General features: G+C 45.8%; 2 protein-coding genes across 13 annotated transcripts in view; one reads left to right on the plus strand and one right to left on the minus strand.

Annotated features, from left to right (window-relative positions):
- Window positions 1–2574: 2574 nt before the first annotated feature.
- On the minus strand, window positions 2575–11584 carry CISH (cytokine inducible SH2 containing protein). 4 transcript variants are annotated; one of them, XM_066326882.1, is made up of 4 exons: window positions 10780–11584; window positions 10441–10602; window positions 6059–6282; window positions 2575–5575 (listed from the first exon to the last, which is right to left on the minus strand). In XM_066326882.1, exons 3-4 carry the CDS (start codon window positions 6204–6206, stop codon window positions 5073–5075), a joined length of 651 nt encoding a protein of 216 aa, XP_066182979.1. In that variant the 5' UTR covers window positions 6207–6282; window positions 10441–10602; window positions 10780–11584; the 3' UTR covers window positions 2575–5072. The 4 variants fall into 4 exon arrangements, with proteins under 4 accessions (XP_066182979.1, XP_066182978.1, XP_066182977.1 ...); XM_066326881.1 differs by lacking the exon at window positions 10441–10602 and having other exon boundaries at window positions 10780–11079; window positions 11259–11583; XM_066326880.1 differs by lacking the exon at window positions 10441–10602 and having other exon boundaries at window positions 10780–11583.
- Window positions 11585–11963: 379 nt separating this feature from the next.
- MAPKAPK3 (MAPK activated protein kinase 3) overlaps window positions 11964–27577 on the plus strand; it is a 59991-nt gene continuing 44377 nt past the window's right edge. Inside the window, exons 1-6 of one of the 9 annotated variants that reach the window (XM_066326895.1) lie at window positions 11970–12096; window positions 12954–13061; window positions 14894–14981; window positions 18115–18366; window positions 19413–19517; window positions 19593–19942. In XM_066326895.1, coding sequence (XP_066182992.1) covers window positions 19709–19942 — 234 coding nt within the window. In that variant the 5' untranslated portion in view covers window positions 11970–12096; window positions 12954–13061; window positions 14894–14981; ... (1 more) ...; window positions 19413–19517; window positions 19593–19708. Of the gene's footprint in view, window positions 12097–12467; window positions 13062–14893; window positions 14982–18114; window positions 18367–19412; window positions 19518–19592; window positions 19943–27577 lie in introns of those variants that run through there. The other 8 variants (XM_066326894.1, XM_066326892.1, XM_066326896.1 and 5 more) reach the window with 8 other exon arrangements.

The raw sequence follows: 27577 nt of genomic DNA on the forward strand, positions 1-27577 counted from the left end.
CGCTGCCTTCCCTTGGACTGCCTCTTCCAAACTCAAAGCCAGCTTGCTGTGAGCAGACAGGAGATGAACATTGCTGCCCAAGGACAGGGTGGATCTCGAATACCTTATTTTTATCTCTGACTAGGTATTTTTGGTAAGGAACTGCCCAGACTGATGGGGTTTTCTCCCATTTACCCCTGTGAGTGATAGGTAGGGATCACTGACAGCGTGATGTGAATGTTGTGACAATGCTGCCCAGAACTGAGGGAGCTGGAGGATGTTACTTGGCATCCAAAATTGTTCTGGCACATCTTCACTGGATATTGCTTTACCCTCCATTCCAGACCTTTGGACTGCTGATGATTTCTGGGCTGGCAAAGAGGATACTGTCATTTCTGCAGGATTGCAAGGGTCTCAGCAGCCATTAGGGACAGATAGGAGAGGGCTGTGTTAACTAGCTTCTGACAGATTTGAACATAAGAACATGTTCAGCAGAACAGCCAAACAAAGAGTGTCCAGTTAATTTTGATTTTAATTCCCTTAATTTCATAGATAGCAGGTAAGACTGACAATGGAATTTGGACTAGAAATGACATGTAATAGGTCAGTAACTGGAAACACCTGACCATGTCTGTCCTAAGAGAAGTAAATATGCTCTTCTGATGCACTTGATTTGATGCTGGTTCCCCTGGCTTGGACTGAGGGATGTTTGGGCACCTGAGAGGATGTGGGGAAAGGACTAAGATTGCAGTAAGATAAAAAGGATAGGAATATGTGCATGTGAACATATTTTACCCTTGTATATGTTACTTTTTCAGAAGGCTGATGATTTAAGACTGAAAATGATACCATATGTGCCTGACAAATTGCAGGGGAGTTCTGCTGAGGCAGTGGGCCATGGGAGTTTGGTTTTGCTCAAGGACTGGGATTTCTATTCCCAGTCCTATCAGTCTGCTTTTCAGACTCAGTGAGGGCTTCACACCCATGTTTCTATCTATAGACAGAAACTGTAAACCAAGAGAGAATCCAAACTGTTGTGCATTAGCTCAACAAACCATACAGGGAGAGGAGTTGCAGCTGTACTTCAGTGCTGATAAAGGCCAGTGTGCATTGCCATGAATGCTCCTGGTTCCAGAGATGTGGAACTCAGCTGTAATAATCAGCTCAGTCAGCACAGAGGTTTGGCACAGGAATTTTCAGAATATGGACCTGTTTTCTTTAATGAAATGTGCTGAAGGTGCAGGAGTGGGAGTTGTTAAGGTAAGAGCTCATGAGGTAAAACCGTGTGTGACTGCAGCTTTGGACCAGCCTGGCTCATGCCAATCACCTCCACCCTCAGCCTGTGGAAAGGGAAACAGCAGGGTTTCCTGTGTGTGCTCAGAGGAAGAGTTTAGCCCAGCTAAGAAATTAAGAAATCATACAATAATGTATCTGAAATTTTTCTTTCCAGGTTTTTCCAGGCTTTGCAAAGTTTCTTTTTAAAGATAGATGCAGCTTTTCCTTTTGTTTCTGTGTTTCCATTTATTTTGTGTTTTGCTTCAATCCTATGCAGTTCTCTTCTCATATTTCCCAATAAACCAAGAGGGATGTGATTGTTTTTGTTTAACAACTTGATCTGGAACAGATTGTGGCATTACCAACATTTCCTGGTTTGGTGTGCAATGGAAATCTACCCAGGGACGTTAATGAAATTGTGGAAACAATATTTACTGGGAATGCCAGCTCCATGGCTGCATAGGAGGCACAGCTCGTGCTTCAAGAATACTTTAAAGCAGTATTTTGAAGACAGTGGATTCATAGAGGAAGAAGGATGGGAGAGGAACTAGCCCAGTTTGTTGGGGTGTTTTTTCTGAGCATGTTTTCCATTTTCCCGTGGTTGGGAGCACACTGTGCTTGCCCTGGGCAGGATGGAGGGCCTCCTCTCTTGGGCATCTCTCCTGGAAGAGGAGCACCGAGAGCTCACAGTGGAGTCACCTCCCAGCAGTGCTGTTGGCTCAGTGTGTTTGTTCCCTGTGTTTCAGAAGCTGGACAGATGGGGGGTCCTCTGTGTCCCTGTGACATTATAGGGCAGATCCACGTCCCCATGGTTTCCCTAGCTGCTGTCTGGTGTCTGAGATGATGTGAAGGGAAAGGCTGCAGGGCCAGACCACAGGTACAGGGACACTGCAGCCCAATGGCCCCAGGAAAGGAAAATGGATCTGCCCTGGATCTCCCACCCAAATTTATGCCCATTTATGTTCTGTCTTCTTTCCCCTGCATTGTATTGGTTTTCTGTGGCACACAGAAACAATAAAAGAATCATTCCTGTGTTCTTCCATATAATTAAAAAATGCTCCTTCATCCTCGTTAACTTGAGACTTGGGATCTGCTGCAGCTCATCTGTATGCAGTAGGAACCAAGCCCACACTAAGGATTTTGGTGTTTATTCTCCCAATATTTGAAGGGCCTGTTTTTTGTAAAAAAGCTTTTTGTCTTGTTTGAAAAAAAAAATGGACAAGAGTTTGCCCTGTGTTCCTGGGGAAGATTTCTCTAAACAAAAAATTAATTCATCCATTTGGATTTTACCAAAGACTTTTACATTGAGGGGCTTTAACATATATTTAAAATGTTTATTTAAAATCCAGAGTCAAATGATTTTTAACAATCTGTCTCAAGATAGAAGAAACTGACTTTTTGGAGTAACTGTATTGTTTATTTGTTGTATTGCAGTAGCACCTAGAGATCCCTACTGTGCTAAATGCAGAACAAACACAGAACAGAGCTGGTCCCTGCCCATGGGAGCTCACCGCCTTCAGTTTTGAGTCAACCAGGAGGTCCTGGGCTCTCAGGGGGCAGTGAGTCAAACCCACAGCTTGACCTCCCCATTGCCCCCAACAGAGAACAGATTAAGCAGGAGGCAAGACTGAGGGAGCTGAACAAACTGCCCTTTCCTGCTGTGCACTTCTCCAACTGATTTTTCTCAAGATGTAGTTACCAGGCCTGTGGCTGAGCTGTGTGGGCTTCCTGATATCACTGCTGCTCTTTGGAGAGCCGTGGTTTCTTGTTCCCAGTGTCCTCAGGCAGATAGAGATGTTTGGATAAAAGGAAGTCTTTTCAGTGGTTTATCATTTATATTATTTAAAAAAAAAAGTTTTCCTTTTTGCCTTCTACATTTTCATTCTCGTTCAGTACCTTCCCATGGTTGCTGCCATAGAGGGCAAGGGGGAAGGACATACCAAAAAGCAAACCTGACATCACACATGCACACTGTCAATCATCAAAGTATCAAAAACATAGCTTGCAACAGCACAAACTTGTATAAATGTGGAGAGAGAAAAAAAAAGGACACTGACTAAGCACATCAGGCCATCTTGTCCCTTTGGGCAGCTTTAAGACAGGGTGGAAGAATCTCACCCATTTTTTGAGCTTGTCTCCTGGGTCACCATCCCATCTTTTTCCCTCTTCTCTTCCAACACTCAGCTATAGCTGGGGGTTTGTCCATTCTGATTTACAGAGCCTTAGACAGAGTCCCAGGGAGAGATGAACAAGGAATCCTTAATGTTTGTTCATGCTAGAACAAGTCAGGGGGTCCTAGGGGCAAAATAAACCAAATGATAATTTCTGTAGACCTGTCTGTTCCCTCCTCTACTCTCATCGATGTTAAGGCTGGGAAGATGGTGGGATTCAGCAAATGAACAGGAAGGGGCATTTGTTTGTGCCAGTTTGGGGCAGATCCCATCTGCTGTCTGTCCCTCCTGTGTGTAAAAGAGCAGGGGAAGAGCCATTGTGCCTCATCGGCAGGGGGTAAAGGGATGGGGTGTGAGAATGAAACCCAGAGCCAAAAGCCTAATTGTGGGTAACAAACATGCAAGTCAGAGCTGGGGGAGAGGAGAGGTCTGGACCTTGGTAACCAGAAATGCTGGATTGTGGTTTGCAGTGGGTGCTCCAGCCTGGAGCTGGCAGAAGCCGTGTGGCCGGTGACTAATGCTGGCAGGAGCAGAGCATGCAGCAGCCTGGCATGGTGGGAGCAGGGAGCAAGGACAGCTCTGGGGGCTGAGGTGGCTCACAGTGGTACCCCAGAAATAAATAAATAAAGATCCTGAAGCTGTATGTGTCACTGGTGCAGCCCAGCAGAGCTCTCTCAGCCCCTGCTCAAGGAGACCCTGGTCTTGCCCTGTGTCTCAGGCAAGGGCAAGGTCAGGAAACTGCACTTTGAAAACACAAGCCAAACACAGGATGCTCTGAAATGAAATCCTACTGCCTGCATAGGAGAAAATTTGGTTTCTAATTGCTTGTTTTGAAATGTTTTGTCACAAATTTCCTTTGGAGATGGAGAAGATGGAAAAAAATGGGATGAGTGCTCCCTGGCCCAACCTCACTATCCAGATCTCTGCTCAGAGCTCTCGAAGAAGAGCTTCCTCAAATAAGTCTCCTGTCCACATGTGATGCAGCACACATCTCTGAGAGTTCCCACTGTGCTCTGAGGTTGTGATACCCTCTGTAGGAAGAAAAAACAAATAGTCTTTACCTCTGTAGAGGTGGGTCTGGATACAGTCATCTGAGTCTCACGTACCCCAGAAGCCTAGGAGAACTTGTGTGTGGACTCCTATAACCTGTCACAGGGACAGGCTCAAATAGAAGTTGTTTGGAGGTGAATCCAAATTCCCACAGAGCTTTGGCTGCCAGGTGGCTGGGAGCCTTTATGCTATCTCTAATTCCACAAAAGAAACAAAAAACCCAATAAAGTAAAAGGTGCTTTAAAAATACCATGAGGAGAGAAACTGCCATGGAAATAAATAGCAAAAATAACAACGTTAACATGTCCGGTGTCACAGCAACTCTGACATTCAAGTAGTGCGGCCATGCCCACAGACCTTCTCACGGCCACTGCCGGCATGGCCTGAGGGTCAGAGCTCAGCTGGTGCCGCATTGCTCACTGGAACAATCCACTCCTCCCTGGGGCTGGAATGGATTCGAAGAGAAGGGGAGAGGAAAGATGGATGCAGTCTCTGCCGATCATCAGGTCTTCACTGTGCCCACCTTTAGTGGGACGGAGACACGCAGTTCTGGTGGTTGTGTCCCTGTCGTTGGTGCCTGAGAGAGAAGGGCCATTCTCAGAGCTGGAAAGGATACTGCTTCAGGTATTCCTCCATCCGCCGGGGGAGCGGCAGCTGCTCCACGTGCGCCGTGCACTTGTTGATGCACAGGCGGCACAGGTGCTGCAGGCTGGGAATGCTGTCCTTGCGGCCCAGCGGCCGGATCAGCTTCAGGTGGACTGCCGCTGCTGCCATCTCCTTCTGCAAGGGAGGCAGAGGAGACGGAGGTGGGTACGGAGCCTCGCTCTTGCTTTCCGTTGTGCAGGACATGAGATAGTGCTGGATGAGGCTGACCACGTCTGGGAAGGCCAGGATGCGAGGTTTGGACAGGTAGTTGGAGTCCAGGCGGAACTTGCTGTCAGTGTACTCGATGCGCACGTTGGTGGGCCCTCGGTTGGTCTTGACGGACAGTGTGAACAGGTAGCTGGGGTGGGTGCTGTCCCGCACCAGGAACGTGCCCTCGGGCATCTTTTGCAGATGCTGCTTGGCCTCACTGGCAGTGATGGAACCCCAGTACCAACCTGGAAAAAAGTCCAACAAAGAATTTGTTAGGGAAAGAACATGTTATAGGACTGGCAGTTTATTTAGGGAAGCCTTGAAGACAACCATGTTCAGGGGCCTGGGAAGCAACCAGAGCCAGAGCTGGCAAGACCTTAATGAATTCAAGTTCTAAGGATTTCCTGCTTATGCTTGCCATTGCTGTGCTGGGGCTTGGGATGAGGTTGGCAGCTGCTGCAGCAGCTGCAGTTTACAGAGAAAAAGCAATTTGCTTTTTGCAATTCCTTCTCCCAATTCAATTACAAAAGCTAAAACAATAAATTAGTTCACGGTATAAGTTTGTAGATACTGCAGATACACTTGCTGTATGCACAAGAGCCAGCTGTGGCTGTGACAGAACCAGGTTCCTGGTCTGAAGCGGGATCAGGAGATTCTTCCTGGTGTTCACATTCTGCAGTTGGGTCTCTGCACCCTTCTGACCCTGTGACTTTGCAGTTGAGTCTTACCAGATTCTCGCAGGTAGGAGAAGGTTTTGGCAATGCAGAGAAGGTCTTCTTCAGGGTCCCGTGTCTGAGGCGGGTTGTTTTCTGGAACTGAAGGTGCAAGGGCAGGCACAGACTCCTCCTGGAAGGCCGTAACTGGGAGAGGCTGCATGATGGGCTCTGACAATTCCTCAATGCCCTTGAGTGACAGTCTCCTGATCTTTTCCTCTGCCAGCAAAGGATGAGGTCTGAAATGAAAGCCACATTCTGCTATTTCTCCTTGCCTTGAGATCGGTTCAGGGTCTATTCAGTGCATGCTACATTGTACCACAGTGTGTTATGTTTCAAACAGATCCTCAGCACCATTGTTTCTGAGAGAAACAAGGGAGGAGGAAGGAACACAGCTAAAGATGAGCCCGAAGTTTACCTCTTTGGCTATATAGAAGGTAGTCAGTCTTGCCATTTAAGATTATTTGAACCTGGTATTTTTAGATGTTGCCATTTAATACATAGTTTCAGGTGCAGTAAGATTTATAACAGCATTACAGCTTCGTTTACATTACTACAATGTTGGAGCATTTCTGTTTCTGCCAGTGGGATTGTCATTTACTGCAACATAATTAGAAGCAGAATTAGGAATATCTTGGGTTTTGTCCTACCCACTTTCTGCTCAAAGGTGACCTGGTCCTAAATGAAATCTCTCAAAACTCAGAGTGAGCTGATCATGTAGGAGAACAATGGGAATTCTTGTTTTAGCCACGCCTGTGCACTACACCCAGCCCACCACTCCACAGCTCGGTGGAGGAGTCAGTGCGGCTGAAATCCCTGCAGGACTGCAGGAGAAGGCTCTGCCATGGCCAGGGGGCTAGAACATGTATTCCCCTGTGGCCAAAAGGGGTGTAGCTATTCAGCATCTAAATGCATTTTCACAGAGCCTGGAGCTCTCATGGGTCCTCGGTGCTCCTCCTCAGCAGCACAGGGATTCCTAAAGGAAAGCAGAGCTCCAGGGGGAGGATGGATGTCAGAGGGCAGAAAAGTCTTCATTCCCAGGCAAGCCCCTGAGCAAAAATTCGTTTCTGTCCCAGTGTGTGTAAGCTCTGTGCCTCTGTGTCCCCTGTCCTGCTGCATGTCCCAACACACTTCAGATGTTTTTCAGACATTTTAAAGAAAAGATGGCTGAGAGAAATACACTTAGTCCTCAGTGTGACACTGCCACAGCACCACTGGTGCTGATGGCACAGGGTGCAGCCACCTCCCCACATCACTGAAGAGAAGCAGAAGGAGACTGAAGTCTTAAGTGCTTGCCTTTGGATCTTCCTCCTTCCCTGTGCTCTGTGTGAACAGGGCCACTTCAGGTACATAAATAAATGTGCTGTAAACTGATCTGCACCTGATCATAGCTGCCCTCCACCACATCAAACTGCAGAGGCTCAAGTATGGGACAGACAACAAGAGAAAGAGATGTGGGAGGAAAGTAGAGAGAACCTAGAAGCACCTTCACACCTTGTAAGTGAGAACCACGATCAGTTCCACATCTCTGCATTTCTAAACAAACCATGGAGGTTTGGAGTAAGGTTTTGTAAAACCACCAGTAAATTTAAATCTACAGAGAGATACTTCTTACCCTTGCAACACATAGCAACCCCCCTGCTATTCTGTTAGTATTTAGGAAAGAACATTCTTTCTTTCTCCAGGTGTCAAATCACATTTCAGAAGAAGGATACCTGCCTGGCTTTCATGGTATCTAATACATGTTTCTTAATTTCTATTAAAGGGTAGGAAGTCAGCCTGAATAAAAGTGATTGCTGGCCCTTGATCACCCTTGGTCACAAGACCTGCGTTTTCAGAGGCTTTTGTAGATCTGGATATATTTTTATACCTGGAGATCATTGTTGGGAAAGCTCTGAGTTCTCTTTTAAATCCTTCTGGAGATACATTTCTAAGTGTCGAGGCTTCATTTTTCAAGATATTTGGATGTCGCCCTCTTAATGTCATGGTCTTCACAAATGCCTAGCTACCTGTCTCCTCGGGGAATGGAGATTCCCAATTCTCCAATTACCCCCTTTTTTGCACAGGAGGACCATAAACCAGCTCAGCTGCTCGGAGCATGGTGCAAATACCACCAAGGTCATGGATTTGATCCCCATACAGGTCATTCAGAGTCAGACTCAATCATCCTTGTGGGTCCTTTTCAACTCAGAATGTTCTGTGACTCTGATCCTTGTCTGTGCTGAACCTAATTACCAATTGGTGCTGTGCAAAGAGGGTGTCCTGCTGGCAGAGCAGTGTCTCTCACACCAGCTGTTCCCTGAGCTGAAAAGGACTGTGACTGATACTAAGGAAAATCAGTCCTGCACCATTCACTCCCCAGAACTTGAATACTGAAGTCCAAGAGCCAAATCTTTCTGAACTTATTTTCTCCCCCACAATTTTTCTGGCCTACGCTTACAGAAAGGTTTGGAACATAAAGAAGACTTTCCACAGCATGGAACTTTTTTTCTTTTTATATACAATCTTTGGAGAGGAAATTAGGAATTGGCTGAGAGGCAGTGAAGGAAGGGAGAGATAGCAAAGCTACACAGGGAAATGTCTGCCATGAACTGGGAGGAAAGTTGTTACTTTCAAGGGCTGTACCAGTTCACAGTTTGGTCCTCCAAAAGCCACATCAGCTGTGTGAATTTTTCAGTAGGTTTCTTTTACAGAGCCCATGTGCTTGAGATGAGTTTTCCCACTGTACTCGTGCTCTGCTGCCTTACACTTTGTGCCAGGTGAGGCTGGAGGAGCCCAGGCGCTGTGAGGAACTGCGGGGATCCTTCCACTGCAGCCAGAGGTGGGCCAGGCTCTCACATTTCCTATCTGCCTTCTATACACCAGCCTTATGCCTCTACAAAACCTCCCAGTGTGGCTGTAGGCTCAAAGGAGCATGGTGGAACAGAGGAGAAGGATTAGAAATTTTGACAGACTGGGAGGTGCTGGTGTCCTAAAGAACTCTGTATTTAGGCTGAAGAAAGAAGAGCTGCTGCCAGGAGCAAACAGAGCAGCTCCAAGCACAGAAATGGGAGGGCAGAGGGATCAGCAAGTAATTAAGAACATTTGCAAGAGGGTTAAGAAAAGTTTTCTGGGATGAGGACAGGTTGAAAAAGGTTTGCTGGCATGAAAAAGTCGGCTCTTTGGTGGGGCAAAGAAGATTTGCAAATAGTGCTTGTAAGAGAGAAAGTAGAGGGAAGATGTGAGAATCACGACTGAATAGAGCTAAGTGTTCATACAGCAACTGTGAGGAGGAAGCAAACAACCATGTGAAATCTGGCATGTCTAGCTGGGAGTCTGGTGCACAGAGAGACAGCAAATGAACTTCCCTTTGCTTTGGCAATTAGTGTTTCCAGAAAGCCTTGGAACGGCAAGAAAGTTCAGAAGAATCAGATATGTCTGATCCCATTTAGTGTTGGCTTTGTAGTTACTGTGCTGACAAGCTGAACTTCATAACACAGTATAAACACTACAAGAAAAAGTGTGGAGCTGCTCTCCTTTCCATCGGCCACATCACAGCACCCCAGTGGGAGCTTGGTATGAATAGGACTGAATATGGAGTCCAGGATATATGAAATCCTAGAGGATAATGAAAATGGAGCAATAAATGGTCTTCAAAATTAGAAGAAAAACATCTACACATCTGGCTCCATAGTAAGTTCTTGGTGGGTAAGGGAAGCAGTAGCTCTGGTATATTGACCCTGGAGAAAAGCTTCATATAAGGATTTCCCAAAGGCCAAGCTGAAAACTAAATTCACTCTGCCATGGCTATAGGAACTGCAGCTGCAGACTGAAAATAAGAATTTAAACAACTCCCCTTGCATAGTAGGAAATTAGTGGTAAGCACAAGCTCTCCTTGTCTGTGGAACAGATTTTGGGGGGGAAATGTCAGAAAAATCCCTGTGCTTCAGTCATTGCAAGCAGACAAGGAAGATTTTACTCTGAGGAAAATCCACCATACACTGGAGTGTTAGGAAAATCTGACGTGATGGCTCAGACTGAAACAAATGCTCACAAGTTCCAAGTATGCAGCATGTGTAAAAAATATCAGGGGATTCCTGCACACCAGGTTTTCCTCCTCTGATGAACCGAGCTGGTGAGAGGGACAGTGAGGTGCCAGCACATCAGTGCTGATATCAGAGAAGGCACTTGGAGGTCACCTGTTCTCCTGAAGGGAGATGTGGAACTATCCGTGTGCCCCCTGTGGCTCTCACTCTACAGAAAGCCGTCTATATGTACACGCACTTAAACTTACATGACATTGACATTAATTTAGCATAAATATCTCCTTAGACCAAAACACTTAAACTCCAGGGAAGTTTGTTGGGGTTTTTTTACTCCAGTAAGCAGTTTGATTCCAAGAGGACTTTAGAAAGCACCTATGGTGTTGGGTTGGAGTCTGCACTGCTGCTGCATTCACCACACTCAACAACACCAAGTTATTTTTACTCTTCCAAAGACTGAATACCGGGTAGTTTTTCAGCAGTAGAAAGCCGGGAAATCAGGAATTCTTTATGGTTCCATGATTTTGGCCTTGGAATCTAAAACACACACACACACACACAGGACAGACGCACAGAACTCAGAACTGAGCCGGCCAAAGTCATTCCCATTCCATTACAGTCACACATGGCAGAACACAAGAGCTGAAAAACTGTCCAGAGATCCTTCCTAATTACAATTATCAAAGCACAGCTTTTTACAGAAAAGTATCTTACCCCTGAACACAGAGGATCATGTCACTCCCGGACCAAGGGAAAAGCATTAAGTCTTCAGGAAGATGGGAAATGATTTCTCCTCTTCTTTCCTTCTTTTCTTCCCCGAAGCAGCGAGTTCAACCTCTAGCTGGGGTTCACGGTGAGAGAAGGGTGGCGAGTCCCAGCCAACCCCTTCTGCAGGTTGTTTCAGAGCCACGAAAAGCCAAGCAGAAGACCAGCTGTCCGACAAAGACTTCAGCAACTTTGGCCAAGAAAATACGTGCGCTCTCGGTGCTTTAGAATAAATAACGTGTTCTTGTTCTGCTTTCCAGAAAATAGCAGAAAAAAAAACCCCAAAAAACCAACCAACCAAAAAAAAAAAAAAAAAACAAAAAAAAACCAACAAAACAAAACAAAAAACAGAGAAAAAGGAAATTACATATACTTAAAGAGGAACTGATCTTCCTTCAGAGCACTCTGAAATATTAATAAATAGGTACCAATAAATAAGATCTCCCCGAGTGCTGCGGGAAGCGCGGGAGCAGCGACCTGTCTCAGCGCTGGCTCCGGAGAAATGAAGCTCCGTGGAAGGAAAAAAAAAAAAAAAAAAAAAAGGCAAACCTCCTTAGTAATCTTTTGTGCGTCCCTTTTAATCTGTTCCAGGAAGTGAGGGATTCCTGGAATCGTATTGTGTTCGCATCACTCTTCCTATATCAGCCACGAGGGGAGGAGGAAAAATAAAAAAAGCGAAGGTATAAATAGCCGTCCCCAGCTCGGCCGCGTCCCTGCTGCCATGGCCGGGCGAGGGAGGGGAGCGGAGCCCTCCCTTGGGGCGGGCAGGGCAGGGGAGGGGAGCGGCGCGGGGCCGCCACCGCGCGTGTTCGTGGAAACGCCTTTGATCCATTTCCAAGAACTTTCCAGGAACGTGGGGCCGGCGCACCGGGCGCTGCCAATGGGCGCCGCCGCCGCATGCGCGGGGCCCGCCCGGGGCGGCGCCGGCAGCGCCCACCGCCTGCTGCCCGGGCTGGTGCTCGGCTCGCCCGGGTTCTACACGCGCTTGTGTGTCGCTTTGCTTCCGTTTGTTTTTTAGCATCTGTAGTTTTGCGGTGTCATTCGATGCCGCCCGTGCCCGGCCGTTCGGGCCCTCCCCGAGCTGGCGGCGCCTCTCCGCGGCGCCTGAGCAGCGGTGCGGCCGGGCCGATCTCCCGTCAAACCTGCCGAGTGGGGCGAGGCTGTGCTGCGGGGTGTGCTGCTCCGGGCAGCGATTGTGTGCTTGTCACGCTGCACGGGTTTCTTCAGAGGGTTGTCTTGGTCACCTGGGAGTCTCCTGTGAATCAGGTATCAGCTCAGCAAAGTCTCCTGGAAAAGGCTACGCCACCACTGTTTTGTCCTGCATTTATAGAACGCTGTCGAGTTAAAATCTGGCAACCCACGAGGAAATATTTCTGTTTCCTTTAGGGTTATTGAACCTTTTATATTTAACGCCTCATAACAAAAGCCTGGTTGCTTTTGTCTTTTCCTGACACGAGTTGCCGCCTCTTTGCTTATTAGAGATAAGAGAATGAGAGTGGTCTGTCTGCCACCTCCATTGGAGTAGCTTGAGTACTTAAAAATATTAGTAATCATTGTGCCATTCAGAACAAGTGGATGGGGCCGGGAGCAGAGGGGAAGGCAGGATGCTGATAAGGGTGAGGTACATGAGCCTGAGAGCAGAGGCTGCATTCAGCTCCTGACTCAGCCTTTCAGTCTCTGCAGTTTCATTTGGCATCTGCTCGGCCTCCTGCACACTTCATCCGTTTTCTGTCCTGAATCAGGGGCAGTGCAGTAATGAGTGCTCCTAATAATACCCAGCTATGCGAAGAGAGAGGTGCTGAGGGCCATCTCAGTGTCCTGAGTATCCATCCAAGTGCTCTGAGGGCCATCTTAAGGGGGTGGAAATGTCAGCCTGCAGGCACTCCTTAACCAGTTTGCTTCTGAGGCTGGCAGACTTCAGCTCGCATTTCTCTGAATGTGTGTAAATTCACAGGGGAGGCGAGAGGCTGGCAGAGGAATTTCAATCCTCACCTTTCCAGTGCACAGCAAGCCCAACATTCAGACCATCATTCGGAGGCCCCTTTGTAGCCCTGGCTGGGGGCTGCAGAGGACACCCGCGTGCCTGTGCCCCTTCACACATCTAAATCCGAGGCTGTTTTAAGCCTTCTGTAGGTGGTGCAGCAGCACGATGGATTTGGACAGATCTAGGCTACAGAGGTGGAAGCAGCTCTTGTCTCCGGCAAACCACAGTGAACCTGCACATTTAGAAGGTATTTAATTCGTCGTCAGCCTCAGGAGGGACGCTGAGATCCCAGCCGGGTGTGCCGGCAGGAGCGCTGCAGCCCGGCGCCGGCAGCGAGGAACTGGCTGCATCTTTTTTCCACTTGGAGTTGGGTTTCATGTAGTGATCCTCGCCTGGAAGAGGCTTTTTGGGCAAGTTGTGTGCTCGGGGCTGAGCAGCCATTCGTATCTCCGGCGCAGGGAAGGCACGCTCAGAACTGTGCAGAGCGAAGCCCCGCGCAGGAGCGGGGTCTGCGCTGGCAGCTCTGCGCTGTGCGGGCAGCGGCTGCTCCCAGGCCCCAGCTCGCCCTCCCGCCCTGCTTTTCCAGCCGCAGGCACCGGAGCCGAGCCCCTCTGCCCGCTCCTGCAGGACCCGGAGAGATGAGCATTGCCTCGAGGTAGCTGATGGGTGTGCGCATCAATGAAAGGAGCTTGCATTTGCATTGGAAGCTTCTCTAGGGGATGACCTTAAAAAAAGGTCGGGCCAGTGCCTGGGCTATTTTACCTAAAAAAAATCAGTGATCAGTTTGAAATCAGGAGCACTCAGCAGTGCTTCATCACTCGACATGGACGTTGTGCTCATTGGCACTCCTCGGGCACAGGGCAATGCCCCAAGAGGGAAACAGCCCAAGTGTGCCCGATATGCCAATGTCCCAGGCCCTGCACAGTCAATACAAATTGTTGCTATTCACACAAATTAGTTGTTTAAACTCAGTTTATAATCATATAAACGGCTTTCCAGAGTACTGTCTTGAATAATAAGAACATTAAAGAAGCAGTAGCAAGAAATACTGGTTATATCATTGAGTGCTAGGCTTTAGTTATGAAAGGTATCAAAGAAAGTTCTAAGCTCGCAATAAAGTCAGGGAACAAAATCCAGAAATAGTGCGGTAGTTAGTCCCTCAGGAAAGTTCACTGACACAACAGCACCATCTGCTGCTAAATGTGTGCTTGGGAAAACCGGCGGCCAGAGTCCCTTCCCACTGCCGGTGTTACACGGCTTCTGCTGTGCATTTGGACATTCCTGTGATTTTGTAGAGTTGGTGTAAATGAAAAGTGTCATCCAGAATCGGAACTCTCGAGAGGGTTCTCTGTGCCTGGGTACTGAATTTACCTTCACCAGTAGGCTGAAAGACTGAAAGAAAGTCAACCCTGTGGTTACTGCCTGGCCCTTGGCCTGAGCTGTAGCGTAAGGAACCGCACTGAATGACCCAACATTACCAATAAGGAGCAGCTGTTCCTTGTTTAGAGGGGCCAGCTCGTTATCTGAGGAGCACCAATTCCTGCAGTCAACAACAGGTGGTGCATTTAATGCTGTGGTTTTGATTGCCTAACCTTGTGAGTAACAGTGGAGGAGTCTCCGGAGTATGGGTGAGCTGTGCTATGGATGTAGGGACTCTCTGAGCTGGCTCCATGAGAGGTAGGATGTGCAGAAAGGAATGGGTTCCATTTCAAGCTGTGAAAAAGTACCCTGGGTTATTGTAAGGAGCTCAGTACATTTGTTGTCCCAAGGCTTGTGGCACATGGTGACCTAGAAGGTGATGGCAGTGTGGCATCTGTTGGGTGTTTTGCTGCTTGATTTGAATGCTGCAAAAATTGTGTTCCTGAGTGTCTGGAAGGCGACCACAGGACTACCAAGCAATGCTGTCATACCCATGAGTTGCAGGATGTTTCAATGAAATAGATTAATTTCTTCTGCTCCACTGCAGCATAAAATGAAGCACCATCTCCTCTAGACAGGTTAGAAGGCTTTTTTATGCCTTTGATTTATGATTCTTCTGTGAAAAAAAAAATGTATCTTTTTTTTCCTGTCTGCTGAAAGGGAAATGTCCAGCTGGTATCTCCCCATCAATAAGCTGTGGAGGAGCATGGATGGAGTCTCCCAAAACCTTCTCGATGACCAAGACAAGGTACCTGTAATAAGGTGTCTGAGCCTACGCATAAAAAAGCAGCTTTTCTATCCTTGTCTGTATTTCTATAGGAAAATACCTGCTTTGTGCTAAGATGGAGGAATTAATCTTGAGAAACTAAGGTACTAAGGCAGGCTGCTCAGATGGTGAGAGTGGTGTTCTTGAGACTTCCCTTTCCTTAACTAGAAGCTGCTTCATAGCCAGAGTTCTAATTCCTCCTGGAAACCATGCTAAAATCCCACAGACGCAAGGACAGGGGATGTTGAGGATAAAAGAGAAGTTGTTCTAGCAACAAAGCATCAGTAAATATCATTGCTTATGAAAGAGCTTTGTAAACCTGGGTTTGTGTCAGCCAGGAGAGAAAAGAGCCAAGCTGTTTGCTGATGAGCTTTTTGAGTTTGGTATTTTTCATGCCTTTTTGAGACAGACACCTCCAGAGCAGAGCCAAAAGACAGGCAAAAAACCATGCATGTAGTTTGCGTTTCAGACCACTGTGTACATGACAGGCTAAACTAAAGATCCTACGAGAGGCTGCTCTTGTTCTCCTTCGTATCAAAATACTATTATGCAGAGCTGCCCTTTCTTCTAATGCCATAGATGCAGTTTCTGAAGAACTTCCTGGGGGATTCGATAAGGTTGTTGCAGCCGCCCAACCAGACAAAGCCATGTCCTTACTTCAACCTGACAGTAGAGAGGCTTTTCTCTTTGGTCACATCTATATAATGCATCCTGTGAGCATGGATTTCTCATGCTGAAACAGCTGAAAAAAAATAGAGAGCTGTGACTCAGAGGAAGCAAAGGTTCAGAACAACAAGTCACTGTTTTTCACCTGATCATTTCTTTATCATAACTGATGGGATTTCCATGAGACACTGCTGTCAGAGGGCTGACCCCCAAGCAAATCACTTTTCTATATAAAGAAACTGAGATCCCTTTACCATTCAGGCATCACTCCTCAAGATCTGCCATCCTTCAGAGAACATTTGATGACATCAGCTTTCCTAGCTCTCCAGATGACAGCAAACTCAGTTATTTCATTTTGGTTTTATTAGGAAATGAGACATTTGAAAGTCTGAAATGTCTTTGATCCCGGTTATTGAATTGCTACAGCATGGCAAAGAGGCAGTGAAAATACCCAGTAGAATAGCCAGAATTAACCTTCTCTGTTTAAACAAGAGAAGTTGTTCTGTCTATAAAGTGGTTTTGTCTTCTCTGTCTGTCTGTAAAGCAGATAGCTGTGATATCCGAGACACAATAAAATCAGAGAACATATCCAAACTGTGTGCTGGCTAAAATAAAAAGCTTCACCAGGTTAAGATACTGGTTAGAGGAAGGGGGCTGCTGCCCCAAAGCTTCTTGATAGAACAGGGCCTTAATATTTGCTTATTTCTCCTATAAGCTGGTTTGGGTTTTTTTTCTGGGGACAAAGCAGGCATAACTGAGCTACCAAATTCTCTTTTGAAATTTAAATTGCTTTGTGTTGTTGCTGATGGGGACTTCTGGTAAAAATAGGATTAATGTTTAATTTACAGTGTTAGGCATTTTTGTGAAGATGAAAGAACTTCTGCTGTAGTGGGGTCTTCTCCTGTAATGGTACTGTTTTAGGGGGCTTTTTAATTTTTTTTTAACTTCAAAAAGCAAACATCAATAAATAAATAAAAACATCTGTTTGAATGAAAAATGTCCCCCGGCTCAAGGAACTGCAAGTGGGCCTGTCAGTCTATTCTCCATCAGCATCTCCAGGGGATGCCAACGGAGCTCCACCTGCCACAAGCACAAAGAGAGGCTTCAGGAGCTGCTTTTTTTTTTTTTTTGGCGTCATCCTTGTGTAGAGTGAAGTTGTCTGATACTTGGGCTGATGCTAGAAAGGCTTTTTAGGAGTTTATGGTGGTTGAAATTAGCAGAGGGTTGATGTGAGGCCTTATTAACCATTATTCATACTGCATTTTGAAGGTGGTTTTCCCTGTTTAAACTTAATACTGGCTGCTGGTAAAATGATGAACTTTGCCAAGAGCATATCTAGGCAACATCAGGTGGTGAACCTAAACAAGCTTTTCATCCAGTGAGATACCCCGTGACTTGAAAAATGCAGTTTGTATCCTCCCAGTTTAAGTTTCCTCATCAGGAGATGGCTCGTAACTAAGACATGTAGAACGAAGTAATTTCACACATCCTGTCTCATTCCCTCATCTTTCCTCCTTGCTTTTCATGCACAGCTTATTTTTTTAGAAACTCATTCTTGTAATAGTTAGAAAGAGTCATAGTTTCTTAATGAAATTCCTTACTTCTGACACGCTATAAAAAATAGCACACACTTAAGTAGACATCTGCTTGGAATTTTTGCAACATTTAATATTTCCTAGAATAGAGCCATAAATCGCCTTCTACCAGCTTCAATGTGCTAGTCAGTGTACCTCCTGCCTGCTTTGGGCAGCCATAGGCTTTTGGGTGAGAGTTGCACGGAAAGATCCAAAGTGGGGCCAGGAATGGGAGCTACAGATGGGTGTGAGCAAATGTGGTCTTTAAACTAAAAAATGCAGAGGAGAACGGAGAGATTTAGAAGTTTTCTGAAGGGTTTGGCCCCCATGACTGAGTGCAGAGAAGAGGAGGAGTAGTTACCTGTTGCAAAGAGAAGGAAGTTACCATCCAAGACAAACAGAAAAGCAAAGACAGGCAGAACCCCATGGAAGGAAAATCAGAGCAGGCTGGTGACCGCAGAGCCATGCTATTGAAGGTTTGCAACCTGGGAGCCCACAGTTACATATACACTTCTCTGAGACTACCGCAGTGGGAGGTGATGCAAAGACTAAGAAGGCTGACAGCTAAGCCAGAAATGATTGGAAATAGCTGTTTTCCTCAGGGATTTGATTAGCCCAGAATAGGTGAACTGAATCAGGAGACCAGGGCCTCCGGCAGCTGAGCTGCTGAAAGCCTGGAAGGGAAACCTGAGGCAGAATAGCTGTAGCGTCACATCACATGGTGATGTACTGCAGATCTGCATCTTGCTAAGTTGAACTACTTTTTATTCCTTGGAGAAAGGGCTCATTAGCCCTTTTAATTATTTTCCTAACTGCTAGAACTCCAGATGCCATTATGTTATGTAAAATGACAAATGTATTTTTAACTTGTAAAGCATGTGAACTTTAAGCTCCTTCCAGTGATACGAATACAGCTCCATTTCGAAGCATGACTCATCTTCACATGTAGGGAAAAAAGCTCAGCATTTCAGATCCCTGGAACCATACTCTGTGCACCAGTGATGAGCGATAGTTGCTGTGGGAACCATCACTTTTAGTATCCTGACTGTGCATCCGAAAGTGCCGAGAAACGCTGACCGCGTCTTTGGTCGCGTTCAGTGACTGCATGCAGTGAGAGCATCCTTTCGGTAAGCAGGCGCCTGAAGGATCGCTGCCCGCTATGGAGTCTCATTGGAGCAGGCTGTTGAACACAGGGTTTGGGGCGAACGTGGCGATTCTTCCCTTTCCCGGAGGAGCCATCGGGGGAAGGGGCGGCGGTGCCACCGCGCGGGCGCGCTGCGCTACCGGCCCGGAGCCGCCGCCGCCGCAGCCTCATTTCCCCCTCTGATCACAGCCCTTTACCCTAATAAATGAATACCGTGCTTAAAATCACCGCCCTCAGTCACCTTAAAACCAGCGCGGGGGTTGTTCCCCGGCAGGGCTGTTGAGGGGAAGGCGAGCAGCGGAGCCCGAGCCCGGGGCAGCTCCCGGTGGCGGCCGGGGCTCGGGCCGGTCCCGGCGCGGCTCGGGGCGGGAGGGCGGCGCGCACCTGCCCGGGGCGGACCCAGGCAGAGCCCGCCTTCCCCGGGCCGCTCCGGGAAGCCTCGGCCGGGGCCGCGCCGCCACAGGCAGGTAATGGAGCTCCGGCGTGGGGCTGCCCTCGCCGCCGCCGCTCTCCCCCGCCCCGCTCTCCCGGCTGGGCCTCACGCCTTTCCCGCCTTCCCGCCTTCCCGCCGTTCCGCCGCCTCGGCGCGGGGCACTGGGGGCGCGGCCCTGCCCTGATGGTGGGGACCCGCTCCGCCCCGGGGATCGCCCGCGGGACCCTGGGCTCTGCGAGCCGCGCCACCGCATCTCCCTGCGCTTCAGTGTGGGGCGGTCTGCGCCCCCTGCCCCTCGCCTGTGGACTCAGCAGTTAAAGGACAGCCCCAGGGGTCGGTACCTGCCCGGGCGGTGCCGCTCTGCGGCTCAGTCCAGGTACTCCTGCTTCTCTTGCGCAATTTGGAAGTGTCGGGATGAGGCAGGCGACCATTGTGAGGATTTCTGCATAAAACATTGAGGCAACAAGTGGTTGATAAGGGTTTATAAGCTCGAAGCTCTGTTCTTTCGGACAGAGCTTAGCTGTAGTGTTAGTCCAAGACTCAGCAGTTACTCAGTTACTTTTTGTTGCAGTAAAAGCAGTGCTTTATACCTGCAGACTGAGAGCTGTGGGTGTTGGAACTGGGGAGACTGGTCTGCAAAGCCAAAGTGCTTTCCTGAGGTGACCCTGCACTTCTGTTCTCTCTGGCACCCGGTCATCTTGGTAAGAGAGGAGCGGTGAGGTGGGACAACACTTAGTTGACATCAATTACTAACACGTGTTTACATTTTTACTCAGGACGAAATGGCGAGCAAAGGGACTGTTTGAAGCACTGGATTTGATTGCCTAAGGGGCTCTGCTGAGGATACCCACAGGAATCTGTCGGGAATCTGTCATCCCAGACTCTTCCTGATATGGAACAAAGTGAAGGTGAATCTCAGGAGCAGGAATCCCAGGCAGAGAGTCACACAGAGAGCAAGAGCAATGTGAGATCCTTGCCTGGGGGAACAGCCCATGTCAAACTAGAGATAAAAAAACATGCAGTTACAGACGACTACAGACTCTCCAAACGTGTGCTAGGGTTAGGAATCAATGGCAAAGTACTGGAATGTTTCAACAAGGAGACAGGCCAGAAATGTGCTTTGAAGGTATGTGTGTTTTGTCTTTTTTTCCTTATTTATGGTTTGTAGGCCAGAGTTCACTCCCAGAATCCTGTAAAAGCTACTTCTGTTGCTTACCTTTCACAAAGCATGATGTGTGAAGAATCTGAATATGTGGAAACATTTGCTGTTACAACACTGGAGTCCCAGCTTGAGCCTTTTCCAGAATATTCTTTGTAGTTTCCAGAATCATGTTATCAGCCATGAAATTCTTGTGTTCATATTTATAAGACAAGCAGGGATGAGAACAGTGTCCTGGTGTGTTCTGGGAGAAAACTTGCTGGGTTTTGAATGAACATATTATCCAATACTCATGAAAGAAACAATTTTGGATCTTGTGCAGTGAACAGGCCTAAGCTGTGAAATACTTAAATCTTTATTGATCTTCAGTCTTTCCTCTGTTTGAAAACTTTTCTTAAGGAGTATTTCTAGGCATTCATCTATTTTCCTACTTTATTTTTGCAGTCCATTTACCGAAGGATATTTCCTGGGAAAACACTGGTTACACTAGTAGGGCAAGTGAGTTTAGCAAATATTTATGGTGATAAGTACCACTTAAATAAATGGAGCAATAACCATTCATTGGTTATTAGAGAGCATAAAGATCACTTGCCTTTTGTTCTGCAGGTTTTAAACTTGAAAATTTCCTTGATGCTCTTAAACAACATTATTAGGAGGAAAAAAGCAGCCTAAATGAACCAGGATGGTTTAATACCAGAAAACTGAAAGCAGCTGAAGTAAATGTCATGAGAATTACTGGTGGATGTTACAGATTCCTTGCTGGTGATAACCTGATGGGTCCAGGAGGCTCTCAGGTATCCTTCCTTTCAGTAAACCTGCTCCATGTGTGCTGGGAGCAGAGTGGATCTGCCAGTGGTCAGCTGGAGGCTCTGCCAAGGCCTACCAAACAGAACTGCTGTCCCCACCAAAGCCTTTGCACTGTGATAGAGAAGCCTGGAAGTGTCTGGCAGCTTCAGGTACTGAAAAAAATTTAATAGCAGGACTAGAAAAGTTTATAATACAATAATTTGCTCATTAATTCGCAGATTTCCAACACTTTCATGTACTTTATCACACTCTTTTGTATTAGCTGCACATAGCTGACTCACAGAAGTTCATCACAGGGAAACTGGAGGTGTTGACAAACAGACTGTAGGTTCTGGGGTACAGTCTGGTTTTTGCACCTGTCATGGGGAGTGTCATGTCCTTGCATCTCTGAGGTGATCCATTAATCAGGGCCTTCTGGAGCGATAGCAACACTAATTTCTAAACTTAGCGTAACTGTGATGAAGGATAATAGTTAATGCTGAAGCTCATCTACTGTTTCTGAAGAGTTCAGTGGCTTTGTTGCTGATTAGAGATCATTCATACTTCAAAGAGTTTGCAGTCATAAGGGCTGGAAGCATTTTAAAACAGAAGTTGCCTTTCCAGAGGTCAATCCAGTAGCAATAAGTATGTTACAAAGCAAATTTTTTAGGAAATAGGAAAGTAGGAAATAGGAAGTAGGAAATATATTAGCATCTGGAAATTTTTTGTTGTTGTTGTTGTTATTTTAGCCCTCAGAGTTGGGGAGAGGGAGAAGAGAATGGAAATTGCTGTGCCCTGATAGAATGTCTTCTGCTTGATGGGTTGGAGGAACCTATGGTGGAGTCTCCAATACCTGTTTGTGTTTAGCACTGATTGATATGGCTGATTTTTCTCAGAACTTTTAATATATGTCGAGGACCAAAGTCCCACCTCTCCAGTCATTACAGGTCACCAATAGCTGATACATCACTGAACTTACCCTGTAAATGTGTTTGTCATCTTGTCTCCATCCAGCTGTGGAATGTGTGCACCTTTCTTCTCGAAGTATGACAGAAGTATAACAGCAATATTGAGATGTTTATGAGTTCTCTAGGGAGTTTGAATGGCAGAGAATAGTTTGCTGCTTGCATGTGTGCATTTCTCATAGTTATGGGTTTAAGTGCTGAATAAAGTAAAACTGCCAGCAGCCCAGAGAGAATCTGCTGCTCTCTGCAAAGATGGTCTAGTGAGAAGATTACCCAACAAGGAGGGATAAAACCTCTGCTTGGTTAATTGGCAAGAATATAAAGATATTTTCCCAGCCCTGAAGATATTTGCAAGGATCAAAATAGTCAGAAGAAGTTTTTCCTTTGTTTCTTGTGAAACCTGAACTGGGCCACACAAGTCCCAAACCTGCTCCAGGTGACACTTCAGAGAAAATCATCCAGTCAAAGCAGTTATGTAAAAGGGACTAGAAGCCTGGGAAAAAATACTCAGAAATGGCTTCAGAGCAGAATTCTCTGTGTAGGGACAACAGGGCCTTGCCACTGCTTGTTCTTCTCAGGTGTGATGGCAGGGTTATCATTCACTTACAGGAATAGAAAGTGGAGGCTGATGAAGCTGTCACAGAAAAAACCCAACTGGTATGACAGGGAAAGAGAAATGGAAAGACTGAATTGCAAGTCGAACATGGGAAAAAAAAGGGATGCTGGATGGATTTTTTTCCAGAGGTTGCTTGCACATATCCATTGAGATTTATGTATATTTGTGGACAAATACTTCAGGCATGAGAGTGCTTGCTGTAACCTGCTCCTGGGAAAGGAAGAACATCACTCCTGCTGCTGAAGATAAAGTGTAATAGGCTGTTCCCCTTCACATGAAACTTGCCCATTAAGGCAGCTCCTAACTGGGCAGATGTCACTGCTTCCTGCCCGCAGGTTTTCTTTTAAATGGGAACAGAGCCAGCACAGCCAGGGTCTGGAGAGAAATTACTCAGTGAGAGGAATTTTAGCAGAGGTACTCAAGAGGAAAGGGCTTGAACAGGCAAAAATATTCATCCCTAGAGCCATGCATCAGTCAAGCACTCCATGCTGTAATTGGGAGGTCCCTGTTGCTGTTGTTAGTCCTTATAATTGGAACTGGTTAGAATTTCACTAATCATTTTGGAGTGGGAAAACACAAGACATCCTTTTGGAGATACTGCAGAAATTTGGTTATCTTCCTAAAATACTGTGTGGCTTAGTTTACTGTGCCTGGCATTGTGATTTGCAGCCCAGTTTACAATGTGCTGTCAGCTTTGTTTCTGTTAAATTGAAATGCCACATGCACTGCTGTCCTGCTCCAGAAAATCTCATCTGGGTTCTCACTTAGACACATAGTGACGTTTTGGCTGAGCAGCACCGTTTCCAAATAGCGAGAACACAGGGATTTGGACAAGTAGAAGCATAAACAGAACTGTTGTGCAGGACTGTGGCCTTCTAGAAGGTAGCTATGTTTTGGCCCTGTCTCCCTTACAAATAGAAAAGCTTCTCAGATCTCTTTCCATAGTTGATCCAGAAATAGCTGTCAAGTGAAGTCTAGTCACTCTTCTATTTTTATCTCCTCTCTGCCAGCATGCCCCCTTCTGTTCACTTTACCTTTTGGGGCTTTAGGGCAAGTTTAACCTCCACTTCTTTAACACTGACATCAGCTCCAGTGTTCTCTGCTGGTGTTTGCAGTCCTCACTGTTTTTGGGGAGTGGAGGAGACCAAAATAGCTGGTTACCTGTGAGGATAAATGTGAACTCCTGGGACTTGCCTTTCATTAAAAAAAACCCCAACCTACAGCTCCTTGTTCTTTCTTTTCTTCTCCCTCATTTCTTTTTTGGCACAAATTTCTGTGAAGTGGTGTCAAAATAATGCTTCAATGTATTTGATAATCTACTTTATTTTTGTGGAAGATGGTAGGAAGGGCTCAGAGCTGGGATTTAGACATAATAAGAATAGAGAGAACGGAGAGGTAGAGAGCCTCCTGCAGTGTATTGGGGCTTCTCTGCATCTGCAGCTTCAGGATTTTGGTGGATGTTTCAGGATGTAAAAACAATATTACATGTCACTGCCATACTATTCATCTTCAGTAAACAGATGGTGCTTCTTTCCAGAAGGAAAGGAAGGACGATTCAGGCATAGCCACAAAACAAAGACCCTTGGAACATTGGCACTTTGGGATGAGGAAATCCTGAGCAGCAGTGGTAAAATGCTTCTCTCCTAAGCACTGGGCACATCCCCTGTGTTCTACAGATGTCTCCACACTTCCCGGTTCAGGTGGAGTGGGTATGAATGGATCTGCCACTTCATGGAATTGTTGAGGTTGGAAAAGACCTTGAAGATCATTAACCCAGCACTTCTAAGTTCACCACTGAACCATGTCCCAAGTGCCACATCTACACAGACCTTATCCTCTAGAATAAATAGCGAGAGTTCCATCCTCTGCCTCATGGAAAATGTGTTGTGCTGCTGAGTGCCAGCAGAAAAGTGACTGTAACTTGCTGATTTGAAGACAAATAGGCATAGCCCAAATGTTAAATAAATCAAAAAACAAAGACAAATTTGAACAACCTCCTGGCTTTTTAGGTTTGAAGAATGTTTAGTGAATGATAGAGATGATAACTGTAGAGTAGGAGTCTCTGCTGTTATGCATAAAAGTATTAGCATGACTTTCTTCTCAGAAGGAAAGAAAAGAGGTAATGGAGAAAGAAATTTTGCAAAAAAAAACCTCCTTCTCAAAATGATTCTTGGGACCCACACATAGGGACTATCCAGAGAATGTCGTTCTGCTTTCTATATGTGAATTGCTGAGGACAGAGGCAAGCATTCTGCCTCAGTTTCATTTAGTCTTGACCCATGTTTCTGTCTCTCATTCAATTTTAATGTTTCTGATTACATTAAATAGTTCTGCATGACAAAAGCTAATAGTGGGATAGTCTGTTTTCAGTTAGTTTACCCTGAAGCCAGGTCATGATTGCTCATAAACAGGAGACTGTACAGTCCAAAGTATTTGTTTTGCAAGTTATCTAAATAGCTGGTGCTTGTAAAATACCCTGCTTGCTGCCTGAAGTAAGATGATTATCAAGGAAAATGATGCAGCAGTGGAGAAGTGAAGGTTATTTTAGGCTGATGATTGCTGGTAGAATAGGAAATGGTGACAGTCTTCTTAGATGCTGCAGATTGCATTTTTAGAAAAGAATTATGCCAGATTAGGAGTGAAACATTCCAACATTTTTGGCATGAGGAACCATAATGGTCTGCTAAGCTTAGAACTGTGATGACAAATTGGGGAACCAAGTGTAATGGTTGGTTAGGTTTTATCCAGGGTGAAGCAGGTCCATTAGAATGATTGTGTGTTTCTGGAGGAAATCAGCACTTTCCAGTGAATATTCTGTAGTTCCCTCTTACCTCCCATGTTTCCTGCAGGATGTTTATCCTGGTTTATCTCATGCTGCAGTAAATTCAGTGTCAGTAACACGGCTTAGTCTGAGTAACAAAGTGCGGGAGCTGTGCTGTAGATCAAAGCTGGATACAGCATAGAACGAGTCTGGGTTCAGAGGAGTTCTAGTTAAATCACAGCCCTGTCTACCGAGGAGTGCCTAGAACATGGATAGCACCAGACTGGTCTTGAATTTTATCCTTCAGTGCCAACGTTGGAGACTATTACGTAAATATGCATAAAATACCTAAAATAACTTTCAGTCGATTAAAAAGTGGGTCGTTTCTACTGCTAGAAGAATTGTTTTTAAACCAGTGAGTCATTCAGAGTCTTTGAGCACTTTGTACTTATTGGGGCCAGACTGGCACCTTTCAAAGTGTCAGTTGGACTAGTTAATTTTTAAAACATGAGGACTTATCCATTTACTTTGAAGATCTGACATTCTTGACTGGTCTGCTCTTTATTTGAAATACAGCAAATAATTTAAAAACTAAAAAGATGGGCTCGGTCTGAAATAATGAAACCATATGTAATAAATTTACTTTTTTTCAACGGCAATTCATTAAGCCTAAAAAGCAGAAACAGAAAACCAAATGCTATAAATCACTAAGTCATCTTGAAAAAGCAAAAAAAACTATGTTGATGCTACTTTGCACCTTCTCTATTCTCCCTCAATCTCTCAGCAAACTGGCACAAGTTACAGCCTGACGAGTGGCAACAAAGCTCGGGAAGATCAAGGCGTGTTCCCCGCCTTGCCAGGTTCAAAGAGCTGATAATGTTCCAGATAAATGTTTTACTGCAGCTGTGGTGAAGGTGCTGAAAGCCGAGCACGTGTGTGCCTCGGTCAGACGCCGCTGATGGCTCGGACTAGAAGGCTCTTCTCTATCCCCCGTCCTCGCTTTAGAGTGTAAATCCTCCTGTGCCATTTAACCAAAGGAAAACCTCGCTGATTTGTGCTAGTGGGAGTCTCGTTACAGGTAACTGGATTTTACAAAGCAGCTTAAAGTCCAAAGGAGCAATATGCAAGAATTTTAAACATAATTTACAATGCAAGTGTACTTCAGGTGCATTTACTTATGGCCATATCATGTACTGAGTTTCCCAAATTGGAAAAACCTGATAACATTTGGGAAGAATCAGGTCTACTCCTGATTGTCAGGGCTCACACACATCCCTTTTTTCTTTGGTGTGTTTTCCTCTCTCTGTGGTAGCACCATGTGTGTCACCTGGCCTGAGAATAAATGGCTTCTTGTTGTGATTTTTGCCAGTTCAGTTTCAGCAGAAAGCAGAGATTATGTTCATGCTGTGATAAATTCATGGGAAGCAGAGAGAAGGAAGGTGTCACGATTATTAGGAGAAAGAGCAAATGTGAAGTTAGTGATTAATTGAAGAAGTTAGTGGATTAATATCTTGCCTATGAAGACTGTTCCATTTTAATCCCTTCACTGTATACAGTGATTTATCTTTTTCTTTAAACAAATGATACAATCTTTGATTTATTTACACCATCATGCAACATTTTGCATCCATAAGTATTTTTGCAGTTGCTTGACCCTGAGGAAGTTCCCATTTCTCATATAACCTGAATATGTTTCCCTGGAGGTTTCCATTATAAATATGTCTTTAGAACAGCAGACTTTAGGATGGTGTGTAATATTCTATTAGCAACAGTACAGCTGTCTGTAGAGCTTTATGTCTTTTATGTCTTTTGGTCCTTCAGAGTTGTTTGAAGTCTGTGTGGCTCTTTCTCCAAAGACACAGTGACACTGATGGGAAGGGAAGTGGCAGGAATGTGGCCCGTGCTGGAGGTGCAGAGTAGATGGCCTGCTTAATTAATTGGAAAGCCATGAGAACTTCTTTCCATCAGCAGCAGTGAAAGCTGGTGGTGTGGCCTGTTTGGATTAGGGTATATAAACTGCAGGGATTGTGGTATTTTACAGAGACTTCCTAAGTATTTAAGATGATTCAAAGCTCCATAAATGAGATTAAGCTGTAACACTGCAGCATTTTAATACCTCGGGAGAGAAGAGGGAGAGGATTCTTGCTCAGCATGTAAATCACGAGTGGCCTCTGAGTTCCTGAATCTTTGTGATAACCTGGCATTTTGCACTGGAGCTTTCATGGCCTGTATTAAGAGAAAACCCAAATATTAAATTTGTGTAAAAGGTAAATTTTCCTCCAGAGAAATTTTATTGCTGAATTTGTTTTTAAAAAAAAAACCCCAAACCAAACAAACCACTCTGAGTGTGCCATCTTTATGAGTAATTTCAGATGATCTGGATAAGGAGTTGTATTAAAGTTGCACTGTGCACAGATCTTAAGTCTTGCCAGTTCAAAATCTGGCTCTTCTCCATGGGTTTTTTCCCAGGATTT

The sequence above is a fragment of the Sylvia atricapilla genome, chromosome 11 (assembly GCF_009819655.1).
Source record: "Sylvia atricapilla isolate bSylAtr1 chromosome 11, bSylAtr1.pri, whole genome shotgun sequence".
NCBI lineage: Eukaryota > Metazoa > Chordata > Aves > Passeriformes > Sylviidae > Sylvia > Sylvia atricapilla.

Bases quoted from the DNA above. Each gene is read 5' to 3' on its own strand.
- CISH (XM_066326879.1), bottom strand. From the start codon at position 8,029: ATGACATTAAGAGGGCGACATCCAAATATCTTGAAAAATGAAGCCTCG. The intron at 6,283-7,913 runs GTATAAAAATAT...CTTTCATTTCAG, and splicing joins TTCCCAACAATGATCTCCAG to ACCTCATCCTTTGCTGGCAG. The intron at 5,576-6,058 runs GTAAGACTCAAC...ACTTTTTTCCAG, and splicing joins CTCCTACCTGCGAGAATCTG to GTTGGTACTGGGGTTCCATC.